Here is a 19,455-nt window from a genome sequence, read left to right as displayed (position 1 = left end):
GTGCTGTTATGAACATAGCAGTGCATGTATCTTGTTGAATTACCATTTTGTCTGAATTCTGTTTTTGCATCTGATAGTATTACACTGGCCCAAAAGTTCATTCAGGTTTTTCTGTAAGACGGTGTGGAAAAACCCGAATGACCTTTTTGGCCAATCCAACAGTACCCTCTGGTGGACCTACCTCATCTCCTAGGTCTCTAAATATTGATGTGTCCTAGGGTTCAGTGTTTTGTCCTCTTTATCTCCCTCACTTTATAAGCACTCTCTTCTGGTCTTAAGGGCTTTAAATCTATTTATATGCTGAGGACTCCCAAATTTCTAACTCTGGTCCAAACCTCTTCTTTAAACTCCAGATTCATGTATACAGGTAATGATTCAGCATCTCTACCTGGATATTTAATAGGCATCTCAAACTTACCATGTTCAAAACTGAAGTCCTCACCTTTTCCCTAAAGCCAGATCTCCTCCCAATCTTCCCCATCTCAGTAAAAGGCTGCAATATTCACTCAGTTGCTGAACCCAAGAATCTAAGAGTTATCCCTTGAATCCTCAATTACTCTTACACCTCCAAAAACAAGCAGCCATCAGCAAGTGCTATTATTAATTTCATCTTCAAAATACATCCCACATCAGAATATTTCTTACTACCTTCATTGCAAACCTCCTGGCCTACACTACTCTCTTCTTTCCACCCAAACACTACAATGTTTCTTAACTGGTCTACCTGATTTTACTCTTGCCCAAGTCAAGTCTTCACTCAGCAATACAATGATCCTTTATGATTGTCAATCCAATCACATCCCTCTCCTGCTTAAAACTCTCGAATATTTTCCCATCATGCTTAGGATAACAACTCAATTCCATGCCACAGCCTACATGATCTGGTCTTGCCTCATATCCTCTCCTGCCTCATATCCTCTTGTTCTCCCCCCTTGTATGCTCTCCTCTAACAAGACACACTAAGCGGATTCTAGCCTCAGAACCTTTGCACTTGCTGTTCTTTTGGCCTAGAATGTTCTTTCTTTGAATATCTGACTGGCTCACTCCTTTAAGTCTGTCTTCAAATGTCACTTTCTCAGAGAGGCCTTCCCTGGCATTCCATGTAAGATTAGCTTCATATCACTTCCTAGCCTTTCTCCCCAGCCCAACTCCATAACTTTACTACTCACTATGTGAACCCATAGGTAGGGACTTTGTCCTGTTCAGCACCACAACTCTAGCAATTAGAACAGTGCCTGGCACATAATGCCGACAAAGGTCCATCTAGTCAAAGCTATGGTTCTTCCAGTAGTCATGATGGATGTGAGAGTTGGACTACAAAGAAAGCTGAGCACCGAACAATTCATGCTTTTGAACTGTGCTGCTGGAGAAGACTCTTGAGAGTCCCTTGGACTGCAAGGAGATCCAACCAGTCTATCCTAAAGGAAATCAGTCCTGAATATTCACTGGAAGGACTGATGCTGAAGCTGAAACTCTAATAATTTGGCCACCTGATGTGAAGAACTAACCCATTGGAAAAGACCCTGATGTTGGGAAAGATTGAAGACAGGAGGAGAAGGGGATGACAGAGGATGAGATGGTTGGATGGTATCACCAACTCAATGGACATGAGTTTGAGCAAGCTCTGGGAGTTGGTGATGGACAGGGAAGCCTGGCATGCTGCAGTCCATGGGGCTGCAAAGAGTCAGACATGACTGAGCAACTGAACTGAACTGAGCTGGCACATAAATGGGCACTCAAGACATGCATGTTTAAAGAATACTGAAATAATGATAAAATATTGATTCTAGAACCAGCTTAGTAAACTTATTCCAACTTTAGGTATTTTCCTGAAAGAGCAAACAATAGCACCAGACTAGTCCCTATGATGAAATCCAGAAAGTAAAAAATTCTCCAAGAATGAGTATCATGTCTTAGAACTTGAAGTACTTTATCCTATAGCATTAAGTAGCAACCCATTTTGCCTTCACATTAAACAAGTCATTAAATTGCTAATGATCTCCATTTCTAAAACTTATGAACTAGCAACTAACGGTTGACAAATTAGGTGTTTTAGAGGGTTGAGTGAACGTAAGTCTTATCAACATTCTAAAAATGTACAAACAGAGCACTGCCTGAGTAGCACCTTGGAAGACCAAGACTTTCCTCACCAGAAAACGGGCACAGTAATACTTGCCACGCCATCCTACCAAAAGCCAGGTATAGCCAAAATGCTGCCAACACACTGGGCAGACATCAAACACACCCACAAAGAATGATAACCATAGCAGCCAGGCTAGCAGAAAGTGTCAGGCCTGCCTGAGCAGCTGCCTTACCTTTTCAGATACAGCAGAAGGACAATGACTGCGGCTGCAACAATGACTGGAATGATGAGTAATGTGGTTATGTAAAATGTCAGATTGGCCTTCTGACCTGGAAAATGGAAAGCAAACAGAAAGACATGAGAAATAAAACCTTTTGAGAAATAAACTAAGCAATCTTGTTATATTAGACTAACGAGATTACAGCTATTTCTGCCCTCTACACCAAAATATTCCCCTAAATTCTTCAATTATCTTGTCTTCTGTTATGTTAATAGTGGGGTTGGGGGGAAGTCCTGCTCTGGTGCCTAAAATTCCATGGATAAATAAGCACCTTAAGGATCATCTGAAACCAGGATATCTTAATTGGTTTTAGACAATATTAACAAAGAAGTTATATTTTTAAAATATGTCATCTCATTAACACTATCTTGTTTTATTGGTTGCTTAGCATTATTGTTGTCATTGTTTTAGTCGATAACTCGTGTCCAACTCTTCTGCGACCCCATAGACTGCAGCCCACCAGGCTCCTCTGTCCCAAGGAATTCTCCAGGCAAGAACACTGGACTGGATTGCCATTTCTTCCTCCAGGGGATCTTCCCAACCCAGGGATCAAACTCATATCTCCTGCACTGGCAGGTGGATTCTTTACTGCTGAGCCACCAGGGAAGTTCTAGAGATAGATAATATTATTTCCCATTTATACAGATGAGAAGTATAAGGCTGAGAAAGGTTTAATGGCTTGTCCAGAGGGCTTAATAAGTAATGGAGTCAAGCCTAAAACCCAGCACTGTCCAATTCCAAAGCCTTTCATTAACTGCCTTGCTACACCTAACACTTAGAATGGCATATGTCTATTTATATGCTCATCTTTTCCATGAGGGCATGAACATCCGGAAAGCATCATCAGGGCCTAGCCTTCTGTTAGGCAGCCTCTAGGATGACTCTAAATGACCCTTGCCTCCTGATATTCATACCCTTGTGTAATTCTCTCCCCTTTCGGGTGGGCTAGACTAAATGTGTGAACCACAACAGTGATGGAATGTCCCTCTGAGACGAGGTTATAAAGGGCTGTGGTTCTTATATTGGGTGTTCTCTCATATGCTCTTTCTTGCTTGGACCACTCACTTGGGGAAGCCAGCTGCCATGTTATGAGGTAGCCCTGTGGGGAGGGTCAAGTGGCAAGGGACTGAGAGAGACCTCCATATTAGTTTTCTAGAGCTGCTGTAAAAAATCAGCATACACTGGTTGACTCAAAACAATAGAAATATATTCTCTCATAGCTCTGGTGGCCAGAAGGCCAAAATCCTAGCTCCTGGTGGCTTTCAAGAATCCTTAGCATTCCTTGGCTTGTAGCTGCACCACTCCAATCTCTGCCTTCATCTTCACATGGCCTTCTCTGTTTCTGTATATTCTCTCTTCTTTTGATAAGGATACTAGTCATTGGAGGGCTTCCGTGGTGGCTCAGAGGTTAAAGCGACTGCCTGCAGTGCGGGAGACCTGGGTTCGATCCCTGGGTCAGGAAGATGCCCTGGAGAAGGACATGGCTACCCACTCCAGTATTCTTGCCTGGAGAATCCCATGAACGGAGGAGCCTGGTGGGCTACAGTCCACGGGGTCGCAAAGAGTCGGACACGACTGATCGATCTCACTTTCACTTTCACTTTTCACTCAGCCCTTAAGGGCTTCCCTGGTGGCTCAGGTAGTGAAGAATCTGCCTGCAAGGCAGGAGACCTGGGTTTGATCCCTGGGTGGGGAAGATCCTCTGAAGACAGGAATGACAATCCACTCCAGTATTCTTGCCTGGAGAATTCCATGAACTGAGAAGACTGGCGGGCTACAGTCCATGGGGTCACAAAGAGTCAGACACAACTGAGCGACTAACACTTTCATTTTTCACTCTTCACTCAGCCCTTATGGCCTCTTCTTAACTTGATTACATCTGTAAAAATTCTATTTCCAAATAAGGTCATATTCATAGGTACAAGGAATTACAACTTGAACATATCTTTTGGAGGTTCAAAATGAAACCTTCTAAAGCCTCCATCCAGCAGCCAGTGTGAAAATGAGGATTTCCAATGACCATATAAGTGATCTTGAAAGTGGATTCTCTAGCCCCAGTCAAGCCTTCAGATGGAACCACAGTCCCAGTCAACAGCTTGACTGGAACCTTACGAGAGAACTTGAGCCAGAGGTACCTAGCAAAGTTGTGCCCAGATTCCTGAGCCATGGAAATTGTGAGATAGTGAATATCTGTTTTTAAGACACTAATTTCTTATGCAATAATATAATGTAGCCTGGCATATAGCTTGTTCAATCTCTCAATTAAAAGGGCTTGATTACTTCAATAGCCTGTTTCTCTTATTGTTAGGTAGCTGTTAGGAAGTTCTTAAGTTGGTCCTGTTTTGCCCCATAGAGCCACAAAAAAAGACAGCCTATTCTCTCTTCTACTTGACACTTCCTCAAATATTGGAATTCAGCAATCATGACTCCCTAGGCTTACTTCATTAACTATGCCTCCCCAAATTTTAACATTCTTCAACATCTTGATTATGCTTTCAAGGAAAAATTCCAGTCTCCTAATGCACCTCTTACAATGTGGTGCCCAGGATGGAATGCTGCACACTTCTGATGTAGCCAGGACATTGTGCCACATGCTGCAGCATCCCCTTATTCTGGATGCTGTACTATCACTGCTGCCCATGACTATATATGCCTTTGGGGGACATTTAAGGGTCTGATGTTGAGTCACTTTGAGCTTACCATCTAATAAAAGCCTAGCTCCCACCCCACAATACACATATCCATAAGGCACATGTCCTTCCAATCCTATACTTGATTCTAGCACATAGCTTGTACAGCCTCTCAATTAATAAGTGAGGCTGATTTTTTTTCAAACCTGAAAGTGTGAAAGTCACTCAGTCACGTCCAATTCTTTGCGACCCCAAGGACTATACAGTCCATGGAATTCTGTAGGCCAGAATACTAGAGTGGATAGCCTTTCCCTTTTCCAGGGGATCTTCCCAACCCAGGGATCGAACCCAGGTCTCCCACATCGCAGGCAGATTCTTTACCAGCTGAGTCACAAGGGAGGCCCAAGAATACTGGAGTAGGTAGCCTATCCCTTGTCCAGTGGATCTTCCCAACCCAGGAATCGAACCAGGGTCTCCTGCATTGTAGGTGGATTCTTTACCAACTGAGCTATCAGGGAAGCCCAGATACAGGTTTATTTCTATAAAATGTCATCAAGGTCATTGTCGTACACTTGATTCTGTTACCAGCACATAGGATAGTCCTCTAGCACTGCACAATCTGCAGATTTAATCATGCCTGCCTTCTGTAGTTTTGTTTAGGTTGTTCACAAAGATGGAAACAGGACAGAAGAGAGAATAACATCATTTGGATGGCAAATTTTCAGTGAGCTGCATAATGTAAATTAACTCTGAGTGATTTGATAATAATTAAACAGAAAGTACATTTCAATTGTAAGTGTTCTTTGGCTGATGTCAAGAATGAAGAACAGTCCTTTCCCATAATGTTTTCTGCCTCAATTTAGTTTCCATGCATCAATGGTTTAAATTTTAATGAAAAATTCCATTCTCTTACCTATACTCATCGCTTGACTCCAATTACTCCAGAGTTTGTCATCCTCATAGCATAACTTATTTGTTTTGACTCTTATTCTGACTGTGTTCAGAGCATCAGAACGAATACCAGGAATCATGAAACAAATTGTACCCTTAGATACAAGATAAAAATACAAGGAATATTACCAGTTTATTCTCTTTCTCTGCTTCTGAATTCTAAATATAATTATCTGCCAAGTTCTGTATATGATGAAGATTTTGTATTGCAATGCAAATTATCTGACTTTAACTCTCGTAAAAGAAAATTAGCAATAATCCACAGAACAAAGTAGTTTGTTTTCCTCAAATTTCCTCAAATTTAGGATATGCTTACCCTGCCTCATCACCAATTACCATATGAGTTTAAGTCCAAATAGTTCAAGTTGAATTTACTGACCTCTAGGTTTCCTTTAAATTCTGTATTCTGACATTTGGCCTCTTCAACCTCGAAAATATAAAAAATACATAAATTCAAAAGAAATTAAAGACCACATTTTATATCATTTAACCATTTTAACAAGTTTTCTTTTATACCATTAACAGAAGACCAGTTATAGTGGGGAAAAGGGAGGTTTTTAAAAAAATAAATGGTGCTAGGATTGTCATACTGAGTGAAGTAAGTCAGACAGAGAAAGGAAATATCATAGGATGTGTGGAATCTAAAAAGAAATGAGGGGATATATGTATACTTATACCTGATTCACGTTTTTGTATGGCAGAAACCAACACAACATTGTAAAGTAATAATCCTTCAATTAAAAATAAAAATTAAAAAAAGAAATGATACAAATGAATTTATTTATGAAACAGACTAACAGACTTAGAGGATGAATTTATGGTTAGCAGGGGGAAGGGTTGGGGGAAGGGACAGTTAGGAAGTTTGGGATGTACCAGTATATAGTGTTACATTTAAAAAGGATAACCAACAAGGACCTACTGCACAGCACAGGGAACTCTGCTCAATGTTATGTGGCAGCCTGCATGGGAGGGGAGTTTGGGGCAGAACGGATACATGTGTATGTATGGCTGAGTCACTCTACTGTGCACCTAAAACTATCACAACATTGGTAATTGGCTATACCCCAATATAGGGCTTCTCAGGTGGCGCTAGTGGGATTAGAAGTCCAGATAATAATTGCTCTTTGGGAAAGTAGTGACCAAAAGAGGTCACAATTGAGCTTATGGGGAGCTGGTTTTGTAACTGACAAATCATTTGTGAATAATGACTTCTGCAATTTTTCTATAGTATACTACATAGCAATACATAGTTTAAAAATATTATGCTCCCTTGTTGAGAATATGTGCTCAGGTGCTCAGTCATGTCTGACTCTTTGCAACCCCATGGGCTGTAGCCAACCAGGCTCCTCTGTCCATGGGAGTCTCCAGAAAAAAATACTGGAGTGTGTTGTCATTTCTTTCTCCAGGGGATCTTCCTGACCCAGGGGTCGAAACTGCATCTCCTGCATTGGGAGGCAGATTCTTTACCACTAGCGCTACCTGGGAAGCCCAATAATATATCAAAAAATGACTGAGTTAGGACTTGCCTGGTGGTTCAGTGGTAAAGAATCCACCTGTCATGCAGGAGACACAGGTTCGATCCCTGGTGCAAGAAGATCCCACATGCTGGGGTGCAACTAAGCCCATGAGCCACAATTACTGGGTCTGTGCTCTAGAGCCCAGGAACTGCAACTACTGAGCCTATGTGCCACAACTATTGAAGCCCGTGTGCCCTAAAGCCCATGCTCCGCAACAAGGGAAGCCACAGTAATGAGAAGCCTGCACACCACAAGAAAGAGTAGCCCCTGTTTGCTGCAACTAGAGGAAAGCCCAAGCAGCAACAAAGATCCAGCACAGCCAAAAATAAAAAAGTTAAACAAAATTATTTTTTTTAAATGACTGAGTTAGAGAAAAGAAAAGAAAATGAAAATTTCTCCTCTACACAATTTAAGTCACTTGTTGTATGATGTAAAGAGAATAACCAATTCCTAAAATGCAGATATTTCAAAATCAACACATGAAAGTCTCTTGCTTCATTTCAATAGTCTACTTTTGGCAACAGGTCCATGAAAATACATTCAACATCACTAACATACACTATTATACACTAGTGTATAAAATATACACTAATCATTAGCAAAATATACATCAAAATCACAATCATCTTACACTGCCGATGACAGAATGGCTGTTGTCAAAAAGATAAGAGATAACAAGTGCTGGAGAGGGTGTAGAGAAAAGGAAACCCTCATGCACTGTTGGTGGGAATATAAACCAGTGCAGTCACTTTGGAACAGTATGGAGGTGTCTCAAAAAATTAAAAATAGAACTATCATATGATCTAGCAACCACAAGGAAATCCTGCCATTTGTGACAACATGGAAGAAACTTCAGGGCACTATGCTAAGTGAAATAAGTTAGACAGAGAAAGACAAATACTATATGATCTCACTTGTATGTGGAATTCAAATAAGTCAAATTTACTGAGGCGCAGTGCAGCATGGTAATTGCCAGAGGCTGGCGAGTGGGGAAAATGGAAAGATGTTGGTCAGGGGTACAAATTTTCAGTTATGAATTCTGGGGAGTTAATGGGGCTTCTCTGATAGTTCAGTTGGTAAGGAATCTGCCTGCAATGCAGGAGATTCTGGTTCGATTCCTGGGTTGGGAAGATCCACTGGAGAAGGAATAGGCTACCCACTCCAGTATACTTGGGCTTCCGTTGTGGCTCAGCTGGTGAAGAATCCACCTACAGTGCAGGAGATCTGGGTTCAATCCCTGGGTTGGGAAGATCCCCTGGGAAAGGGAAAGGCTACCCCCTCTAGTATTCTGACCTGGAAAATTCCATGGACTATATAGTCCATGGGGTCACAAAGAGTTGGACATGAGTGAGCAACTTTCACATGATGACTACAGTTAATAATACTGTACTGTATACCTGAAATTCGCTGAGAGATCTTGTTTTTGCACCACAAAAAAAGCTAAGTCTGTGAGGTGATGAATGTGTTAATTTGATTGTGATAATCATCTCATAATGTATATGATTATTATAACCTTGTATACCTTAAAATAATATTGCACAACCTAAATACATATAATTTCTACTTGCCAATCATACCTCAGTACAAATGGAAAAAATAGTCAACTTCTATCAGAGATGTGTAAACATGGGACAAAGACCAGAACATATGCTATGATTCTGGGCATTCAATGTCATTCACCGAATGATTCCTACCAGCATTTGTGAAGAGTGAAAGGCCAACTGAATGATGATGAGCCATCCTATCAATACTTCATATAAGGTCAGAGAAAAAGCTCCTCAGGGGTTACTGTACCCCAGTGCTGGCCATATGGAGTCAGAGGCCTGCTGGGGAATCACAAGTGGCAACTACCCCTTGAGGGACCAGGCTGCAGGCTGATGTACCCCCCTCCCCTGGACCATCTCCCTGATGTATATATTCCAAAGTCAGCAAATTATTGTGTAAATTGATGGTTCTGGGCTCTTGTTCAAATGTAAATCTCCTTGTGTAGTTTATCAGCTGCTCAGATACTTCCGTGAGAAAAGGGAAACAAGGACACAGATCACCAAGCGGATAGCTGGCGGGGATGGGCATGCCCAAAGACAAGTCACTTCATGCTTTATGATTCTGTCATAAGCAACCCTGACCCAGAGCCATGGATGGCACCAGTTCATGCTCCAGCCTACTTCCCCCTCTTAACTAGAACACCAGGCCAAATAGCTCCTCAAAAAGTCTTGCAAGAAGAACCAAGAAAGGGTCTAACCAGCTGAGCTCACAATCAGTGAGCACACAAAAAGCTGATGACAATCTAGGGGATGGAGCAGCTGGTGAACATCTGCTAAGAGAGAGAACATTAAACTCAAGTGTATAAACAGAGTTAATTCCAATTGACTACAGTTCTGGTTTTGATGGATAAATTCCACAGTATATGTGCTCTCTTCAGTTCAGAAGTTTTTTTTTTTTAAAGGTAACAATTCAATAAGAATTTATTAATTGACAACTGTATACATGGTCTTATACCCAGAGTTCTTGGTTAAAATGCAATACATGGAGACCAACCTCTGAAGTCATACTTACTAGCTGTGTGGCCTGTAGCAAGTTACTTAACCTCTCTGAGCCTTAGTTTCTCACTAAAACATAGGTTAAAAAGGAACCGATTTCATGGATTGCTATGAGCAACTATATAAGAAGTACATAGAAGACTGTATTTGTAATATATCATGAGTAATAAGTGATGGCTATTACTAGCAAGAGGAAGTATTGAGGTAGTCCCCAGGGGATTAAGAATAAAAGCTTTGGAGTTAGACTTTTGCTGAAATCTTGGACTCTAACCCTTACTAGAAATGTGACCTTAGGAATAACCTTTGAGACTGAAGTTTTCTCATCTGTAACAGGCCTAGATCCTTGGGGTCATTGTGAGGACTAAATGAGACAACTCAGATGAAGTACTTATTAAAATAGCTGCTATTGTTGCCGCTGCTGCTGCTGCTAAGTCGCTTCAGTCATGTCCGACTCTGTGCGACCCCATAGATGGCAGCCCACCAGGCTCCTCCATCCCTGGGATTCTCCAGGCAAGAATACTGGAGTGGGTTGCCATTTCCTTCTCCAATTAAAATAGCTAATACACAGCAATTGCTTAATACATATTAGTTGGTATTAGTAGCCAGAACAGTACAAAGTAAATACCACCTAATTCCTCCCCCTTACAGGAGCTTATATTTTTAGTCAAGATCATGGGTAACTAGTAGGACATCATTTACTGCCAAGTGAGTAATACAAGTGGCATGTGTCTCTGGATTTCAGACAGAAGAGAGCAGTCAAGGCTGGAATAGTCAAGCATATTCGACTTTCTGATAACTCACTTAGTTGTAAATTCAAGCCTCACCCCCTCCCCGCTTGGAAGCCCTTTGCTTTTTCCTTTTGTGGCATTATTTGGGGACCCTGATTTCTGGGATGAAGAATGATTATTCTGCTTCAGCAAACGCTTTTATTTGCAAATGCCCAGAAGAGCTCTGCTCAGCTGGGGACCTGGTCGCTCCCTCCAGAGTTACAGCCTGTCAACAGCGGCTTATTTTAGTAAATAAAATACTTTAGTTTTCGAAATTCCCATGATGAGCTAAAACAAGTGAACCAAGGGATCTTCCCACATGTGAGCTGCAGGACTCCTGTAAAAGCCCATGGTTTCTAATCTCTCAAACTCAAATGGACACAGGGCCCAGGCAGGTAACTCAAGTGAGTCGCACAGTCCCTGTGGTCCTAAGGCACCACCTTATAGCAATTACACCCTCAGGTACCACAGTTTTCAATCTGGGCAGAAAATTCAAATGTAATATACAAGCAAACAAAACCCCACTTTGTTTTGTGGTCCAAACAAAAATGTCTGAGGCCTGAGTTTGAGATCTCTGTTCTAAAGCATAACAATGCCACTGGGCCCTGAGGTTATGCCACACCCTGTTAGGACGAGTGCTCCAATGCATGCGTGTATGCTCAGTCGCTCAGTGTGTCCAACTCCTTGCGACCCCATGGACTGCCAGTCTCCTCTGTCCATGGAATTTCCTGGAGTGAGTTGCCAAGATTACTGGAGTGGGTTGCCATTTCCTACTCCACAGGGACCTCTTATCAGCATGCTTTATATTAGATTCCAAAGAGCATAAATGTACATGATCCAAAAAATACTAACTACTCAGTATTGACTACTCTAGTTGCTACAAGCTCCAAAAAAAAACTGGACGACCATACAGGAGCCTCTAAGTAGCTACATAATCTGATCCCGGCTCTAGGCTCAGACACCTCTTCCTACTATGTTTTGGTTATGCCAGTCTCCTGTTTCTCACACATGCCAAGCTCATTCCTGCCTGAGTCTTTGACCATGCTGTCCCCTCCACCTCCAGATCATCAAATGACTAGCTCCTGCTCATTGTTCCAGTCTCATCTCAAATCTCATCACTGTGGATACCTACCCTACCTAATATTCCCTCAGGCCTTGCCATCACCCCACTTAAATTTCTGCATAGCATTCATTCTCTAAAATTAGTTTGCTCATTTATGCACTTATTTTCTAGTAGGTAAGCTTCATGGGCAAAAAATTTTTTTTATCAGGTGTCACACGCACATAAAATAGTGCCTGGTAGTACATGATAGACATGTAATAAAAAAACTTTTCAGCAAATGAATTAATGAATGACTGAATTCTTGTAGGCAATACTACCATAAACCGTCAAACCTTCCACCACATGCTATTTCAGAGAAACCATCATCATCAGGTGACAAATCTATGAGCTACTTTTCATTGATATTTCAATTTATGACACTGTAAGAAATGCAAGAAAAATTTCTAAATAACAACTATCTAAAAAAAAACTTACATAGAAAATATCATGTGTCTCAGCGTGGCTGTTATTGACTTCTACTTGATAAGACAAGCATTTGCTTTGAAAATTCTGTGGATTTGTCCACTGCACGTATAAGTCACCATTTTGGAAGGAGAGATTTTTAATATGTGGAGGATCAGGTTTCACTGAAAAACAGAAACAGAAGAATACAAATTAATTTCCAGAGTTAATTTTGATGAGATACACATATGGGCTTCCCAAATAGCTCAGCTGGTCAAGAATCCGCCTGCAATGCCAGACAGCCCGGTTCGATTTCTGGGTCAGGAAGTTCCCCTGGAGAAACGATAGGCTACCCACTCCAGTATTCTTGGGCTTCCCTGTGGCACAGATGGTAAAGAATCCACCTGCAATGTGGGAGACCTGGGTTCGATCTCTGGGTTGAGAAAACCTCCTAGGGGAAGGCATAGCAACCCACTACAGTATTCTTGCCTGGGGAATCCCTATGGACAGAGGAGCCTGGCAGACTACAGTCCATGGGGTGGCACAGGATTGGACAGGACTGAGCGACTAAACACAACACAGCACTTATGTGTAGAGACAATGAAGGTCACAAAGGTAAATCAAAATAGGTCTGATGCTTTTAATGGCCTTACATGATCAGGCATACAGTTCTAGAATTTCTGATTAATCACAATTAATGTAGGAAGCTTTTTTTTTTTCTTTGTTTCTTTTTCTTGTTTTTGGCCACACCCCACAGTATGCAGGATCTTATTTCCCCGATCAGGGATTGAACCTGGGTCCCCCGCAATGGAAGCTCAGAGTCCCGATCACTGGACCAGAAGGGAAGTCCCCTGTAGGAAGCTTAAACTGCCTAGCAAAATAGATCTAAGGAACATCTTTGGGGCTGGCAGATGACACAGATTCTGACCTGCATCTGGTTAGGGCATGGCTGGGGTATAATCCAGACATTTAGCTACAATAAGAGGGTGGGGTAAAGAAGTGCTTGGGTCCAGATGGACTCTTCCTGATGGTACTGAGGGGCATCAAGTACAAGGGGTTCCCCCAGCCAGCACTCATTTATGCCAATCAAAGACCACAATGAAAACATCAGCATAGTTTTGTCATAGATTACAACAGGGATGAAGGGCTTCTCATGTGGTGCAATAGTAAAGAACCCACCTGCCAATGCAGGAGACATAGGAGATGTGGGTTTGATCCCTGGACTGGGAAGATCCCCTGGAGGAGGGCATGGCAACCCACTCAAGTATTCTTGTCTAGAAAATCCCACGGACAGAGGAGCTTGGCGGGCTATAGCCCATAGGGTCGCAAAGAGTCAGACACGACTGAGCGACTAAACAACAGGGATGAACTTTGAGGACATGATGCTAATGAAATAAGTCCATTACAAAAGGACCAATACTGTATGATTCCACTTATAAGAGGTATCTAAAGGAGTCAAAGTCATAGAAACAGAAAGTAGGAAGGTGGTTACCAGGGGCTGGGGGAAGGGGGAGGGGTGAGGGAAGGAGAATTAGTATTTCATGGGCATGAAGTTTCAGTTTTACAAAATGAGAGAGTTCTAGAGATCTACTGCACAACACTGTGAATATATTTAACACTACTGAACTGTACACTTGAAAATGGTTAAGATGGCATATTTAATGTTATATAATTATAATCATGATTTAAAAGAAATTAAAAAAAGAAATTAGCCTAGTCAATTCAGTTTTTCAGGAGTCAACTATGCTTAAGACCAAGCAACAAAAGAGAGTGGATAATTAACAGAAAACAACTTCACAACATCCCCTTCTGGCTAACAAGAATCTCCCACTCATCTCTTATATCACCACTCATCTCTAGCTAGAAGAGCAGAAAAATGAGCTTTAAAAGGTCCATCAAGGACAAGCTTCCAAGCAAAGGGGAGGAGAGAGAAGGGCTTTGGTTCAAATGATCCCATTTGGCAAGTTGCCTCAACCTCACCCCTAGCTTACAAACTAAGCTGCCTTGGGTGCACTATTAGAATTCACTTCCATAACTGTCTGAAAGGGCAGTAAATAGTGTTCTGCTCACAGACTTGGGAACCTTTGTCAATTCATGATTATTTTCTTGTAAATTTTCTGTGTACCACTTTAGCTAGAATCGGAGCTCCCTGTTGGGATACTACAGCAAATAAATAAATATAATGTGGCTTCCCTGGTGACTCAGGCGGTAAAGAATCTGCCTGCAATGTGGGAGACCTGGGTTCGATCCCTGGGTTGGGAAGATCCCCTGGAGGAGGGCACGGCAACCTACTCCAGTATTCTTGCCTGGAGAATCCCCATGGATAGAGGAGCCTGGCAGGCTACGGTCCATGGGGTCGAAAAGAGTCGGACACGACTGAGTGACTAAGAACATACAAATCTGCTTTAGAGATTTACAAAATGCTTTTACACATGTCACATCATTCGGACCTTACAACAATCCTCTGAGTTCAAGAGGGACTGTGTATCCCCCTTTTATAGATGAAGAGGAAATCAGAGTGTATATGCCATATCCCAAGTGATGAAGATAAGACCTTAAGCAGGTATTTTGTTTTCAAGTTGAGGGAGGGCTCTTTGTAATGGACTGAAACTCGGCTGCAGTGGTTGTTCTCATTGATCTGTGCCTGGGTTATTCAGAATGTTAGACAGTTTAAATATCACTCCTGATCACTCCATCTCTAGTCTAAGCTTTTTGCTGTTGTTAAACAAAGAGACAGGTTATTCAGGAACTATATTAAATCACATTTATTCTGCAGCAGCATCCTCTGGAGTGTAAGTAAAAGAGAACAGATCTTAAGAGTCAGAGAGGGACGTCCCTGGTGGTCCAGTGGCTAAGACTCTGTGCTCCCAATGCAGGAGGCCTGGGTTTGATCCCTGGTCGGGGAACTAGATCCCATATGCTGTAACTAAAGATCCTGTCTGCCACAATGAACATCAAAGATTCCGCATGCCTCGACAAAGACCCAGTGAAGTCAAATAAATAACTAAACATTTAAAATTGTTAAAAAAAAGTCAGAGAGCCTGAGTCCCAATCTCAGTTCTACAACTAACTGCTTGCTCTAAGGCTCAGCATATGCATAAGTAAACATGGATAAAGCATGTGGCATATGTGCACAATAAATATGAGAATTTACAAGCTTGCTACTTTTAACAAGGAACAAAGAAAAAGATACATGAATATAGTCCCTTTTTTCTGGGAAGATCTTCAAACCAAAATCATCATTTTTTTATCAGTCGTATTGATGACATAATACTTTGATCCACACTGTTGTGAAGTACTTCTAAAACTTACCATGAGAAGTTAAAGGCACTATATTGTAGGATGGTCTGATTTTTCCTGCATTGTCTTTAACCATTACTTGGACGCTGTGCTGTTCAAAACTGGAATCCTTCACCTTAGTCAGATCAAAGGAACAAGCAATGTGCTGGCCTTCTCTGTAGATGTTTTCACACTGAAGAGTTTTTCCTAGGCTTCTGTGCCTACAAGATAAAACGAGATAACTTTCTGCATTATTTTTTAACTACATATGCAAGAAACAAATACAGATGTCTGTTTATTTTCAAATGATTAAAGATGTCCATGAAAAGCCATATTTGCAATCTGGCAGGGTAGCTTTTTTTTAAAGCCCTGTTTTATAATATGGCTCCATTTCACACTTGAGGAAGAAATGAATGTTCCTTTTTCATGAATATGGTATTTTCAATAGCTACGGAAACCATAGGAGTCCTGACTCTTTTTCCTCTTCTGTATGGGAAATGGTACGAGGCCAGGATGAGAAATTTTATGCTTCCTGAAAATGCCTTATCTGCTCAATTCCAAGTTTCCCTACTCCCTCTGTCTGCTCCTTCCTTGTTCTCTTGGCTTGTTCCTTTCCTTTCTTCTATTCTCAGAATTCACATCCAGTCTTCAGCCCTCTGTGTATTCCTCTCTATTTCTTACTCCCTCATCCACTCGCCCACTTATCACTTCCACTCCTCAACTAGAATTTCTTCACTGAGGATTCCTAATCCTGACCTACTGCCTTGGAGCCAGTCCCAGATTTCTAACTGCTCCACTTTAGAGTTCCATTCTTGCCTCAAATTCAACAGCCAAGACAGATGCCCCCTCTTCCTGGACAAACTGCCTTTTCTTCTAACCATCCCAATTGCCATCAGCCAGAGCTCATTTTCTCTGGGCTCCTTGATTAGATTAGAGCCTCTGAAGTCACCCCTCCCCCCTTTTTTATATCTTATCACCAAATTCGGTTACCTCTTTCTTTGCAAACCCTCTGGGATTCTCTGTGATATTCCCCTCACCCTATTTCATGCCCTAATCACTTGAGGCTTCATGTCTTCTCCAGATTGATCTCTCTGACATTATTAGTATCCTTTAACCACAATCCTTACCTATCAGGGGTCAGACAGAATGAAAACCACAATCACAGAAAACTAACCAAACTGATCACATGGATCACAGCTTTGTCTAACTCAATGAAACTATGAGCCATGCTGTGTAGGGCCACCCAAGACGGATGGATCATGGTGGAGAGTTCTGACAAAACGTGGTCCACTGGAGAAGGGAATTTGACTTTGGAGGCCAATGGGATTTGCTTACAGAACTTCCATAGGTCTGGGGAAACAGACTCTTGGAGGGCACAAACAAAACCTTGTGCACACCATGACCCAGAAGAAAGGAGCAGTGTCCCCACAAGAGACTGAGCCAGACTTGCCTGTGAGTGTCCAGGACTCTCTAGCAGAGGCGTGGGTCAACAGTGGCCTGCTGCCACCCAAGACAGACAGGTCATGGTGGACAGTTCTTACAAAACGTCCTCCACTCAAGAAGTGAATGGCAAACCACTTCAGTATTCCTGCCTTGAGAACCACATGAACAGTATGAAAAGGCAAAAAGATATGACACTGAAAGATGAATTTCCCAGGTCGGTAGATGCCCAATATGGAGAAGAGTAGAGAAATAGCTTCAGAAAGAATGAAGAGACGGAGCCAAAACGAAAACAAACCCCAGTTGTGGGTGCGACAGGTAAAGGAAGTAAAGTCCGATGCTATAAAGAACAACATTGCATAGGAACCTGGAACGTTAGATCCATGAATCAAGGTAAATTGGAAGTAGTCAAACAACAAGAGTGAACATCAACATACTAGGAATGAGTGAACTAAAATGGACACAAACGGGCAAATTTAATTCCGATGACCATTATATCTACTATTGTGGGCAAGAATCCCTTAGAAGAAATGGAGTAGCCCTCATAGTCAACAAAAGATTGTGAAATGCAATACTTGGATGCAATCCCAGAAAAGCAAAATGATTTCTGTTCATTTGCAAGGCAAACCACTCAATATCACAGTAATCCAAGTCTATACCCCAACCACTAATGACAAAGAAGCTGATGTTGAACAGTTCTATGATGACCTACAAGACCTAGAACTAACACCCAAAAGAGATGTCCTTTTCATCATAGCAGACTGGAATGCAAAAGTAGGAAGACAAGAGATACTGGAAGTAACAGGTAAGTTTGGCCTTCGACTACAAAATGAAGCAAGGCAAAGGTTAACAGAGCTTTTCCAAGAGAACCCACTGGTCATAGCAAACACTGCCTTCCAACAACACAAGAGATGACTCTGCACATGGACATCACCTTATGGTCACTACCAAAATCAGACTGATTATATTCTTTGCAGCCAAAAATGGAGAAGCTCTATACAGTCAGTAAAAACAAGACCGGGAGCTGACTGTGGCTCAGATCATGAACTCCTTATTGCAAAATTCAGACTTAAATTAAAGAAAGTAGGCAAAACCACTAGACCACTCAGGAATGAGCTAAATCAAATTGCTTATGATTATACAGCAGAAGTGACAAATAGATTCAAGGGATTAGATCTGATAGAGTGCCGGAAGAACTATGGACGGAGGTTCGTGACATTGTACAGGAGGCAGTGATCAAGATAATCCTGAAGAAAAGGAAAGGCAAAATGGTTGTCTGAGGAGGTCTTACAAGCTGAGAAAAGAAGAGAAGCTAAAGGCAAAGGAAAAGAGGAAAGATACCCAACTGAACACAGAGTTCCAAATAATAGCAAGAAGAGATAAGAAAACCTTCTTCAGTGATCAATACAAAGAAATAGAGGAAAACAATAGAATGGGGAAGACTAGAGATCTCTTCAAGAAAATAAGAGATACCAAGGGAACATTTCATGTAAAGATGGTCAAAATAAAGGACAAAAATTATGTGGACCTAACAGAAGCAGAAGATATTAAGAAGAGGTGGCAAGAATACACAGAAGAACTATACAAAAATGATCTTCATGACCCATATAACCACAATGGTGTGATCACTCACCCAGAGCCAGAAATCCTAAAATGTGAAGTCAAGTGGGCCTTAGTAAGCACCACTATGAACAAAGCTAGTGGAGGTGGTGGAATTCCAGTTGAGTTATTTCAAATACTAAAGGATGATGCCATGAAAGTGCTACACTCAATATGCCAGCAAATTTGGAAAAGTCAGCAGTGGCCACAGGACTGGAAAAGGTCAGTGTTCATTCCAATTCCAAAGAAAGGCAATGCCAAAGAATGCTCAAACTACTGCACAATTGCACTCATTTCACACACTAGCAAAGTAATGCTCAAAATTATTCAAGCCAGGCGTCAACAGAACGTGAACCAAGAACTTCCAGATGTTCAAGCTGGATTTAGAAAAGGCAGAGGAACCAGAAATCAAATTGCAAACATCCCCTGGATCATCGAAAAAGCAAGAGAGTTCCAGAAAAATCTACTTCTGCTTTACTGACTATGCCAAAGCCTTTGATTTGTGTGGATCACAACAAACTCTGGAAAATTCTTAAAGAGATGGGAATACCAGACCACCTGACCTGCCTCCTGAGAAATCTGTATGCAGGTCAAGAAGCAACAGTTAGAACCAGACATGGAACAATGGACTGGTTCCAAATTGGGAAAGGAACACCTCAAGGCTGTATATTGTCACCCTGCTTATTTAACTTATGTGCAGAGTACATCATGTGAAATGGTGGGCTAGACGAAGCATAAGCTGGGGTCAAGATTGCCGGGAGAAATAGCAATAACTTCAGATATGCAGATGACACCATCCTTATGGCAGAAAGTAAAGAGGAACTAAAGAGCCTCTTGATGAAAGAGAAAGAGGAGACTGAAAAAG

General features: G+C 41.7%; 1 protein-coding gene across 1 annotated transcript in view; it reads right to left on the bottom strand.

The window, feature by feature from the left end:
- Positions 1–19,455, bottom strand: part of IL13RA1 (interleukin 13 receptor subunit alpha 1) — a 67,916-nt gene that overhangs the window by 26,986 nt on the left and 21,475 nt on the right. Inside the window, exons 5-9 of the mRNA XM_043896062.1 lie at positions 15,585–15,772; positions 12,306–12,457; positions 6,324–6,371; positions 5,907–6,039; positions 2,316–2,412 (exon numbers count right to left, since the gene is read on the bottom strand). Coding sequence (XP_043751997.1) covers positions 2,316–2,412; positions 5,907–6,039; positions 6,324–6,371; positions 12,306–12,457; positions 15,585–15,772 — 618 coding nt within the window. The remainder of the gene's footprint in view (positions 1–2,315; positions 2,413–5,906; positions 6,040–6,323; positions 6,372–12,305; positions 12,458–15,584; positions 15,773–19,455) is intronic.

Source organism: Cervus elaphus, chromosome X (genome assembly GCF_910594005.1).
Source record: "Cervus elaphus chromosome X, mCerEla1.1, whole genome shotgun sequence".
Classification (NCBI taxonomy): Eukaryota; Metazoa; Chordata; class Mammalia; order Artiodactyla; family Cervidae; genus Cervus; species Cervus elaphus.
Note: the sequence above shows the minus strand (reverse complement) of the source record. Positions and strands in the feature narration are given on the sequence as shown.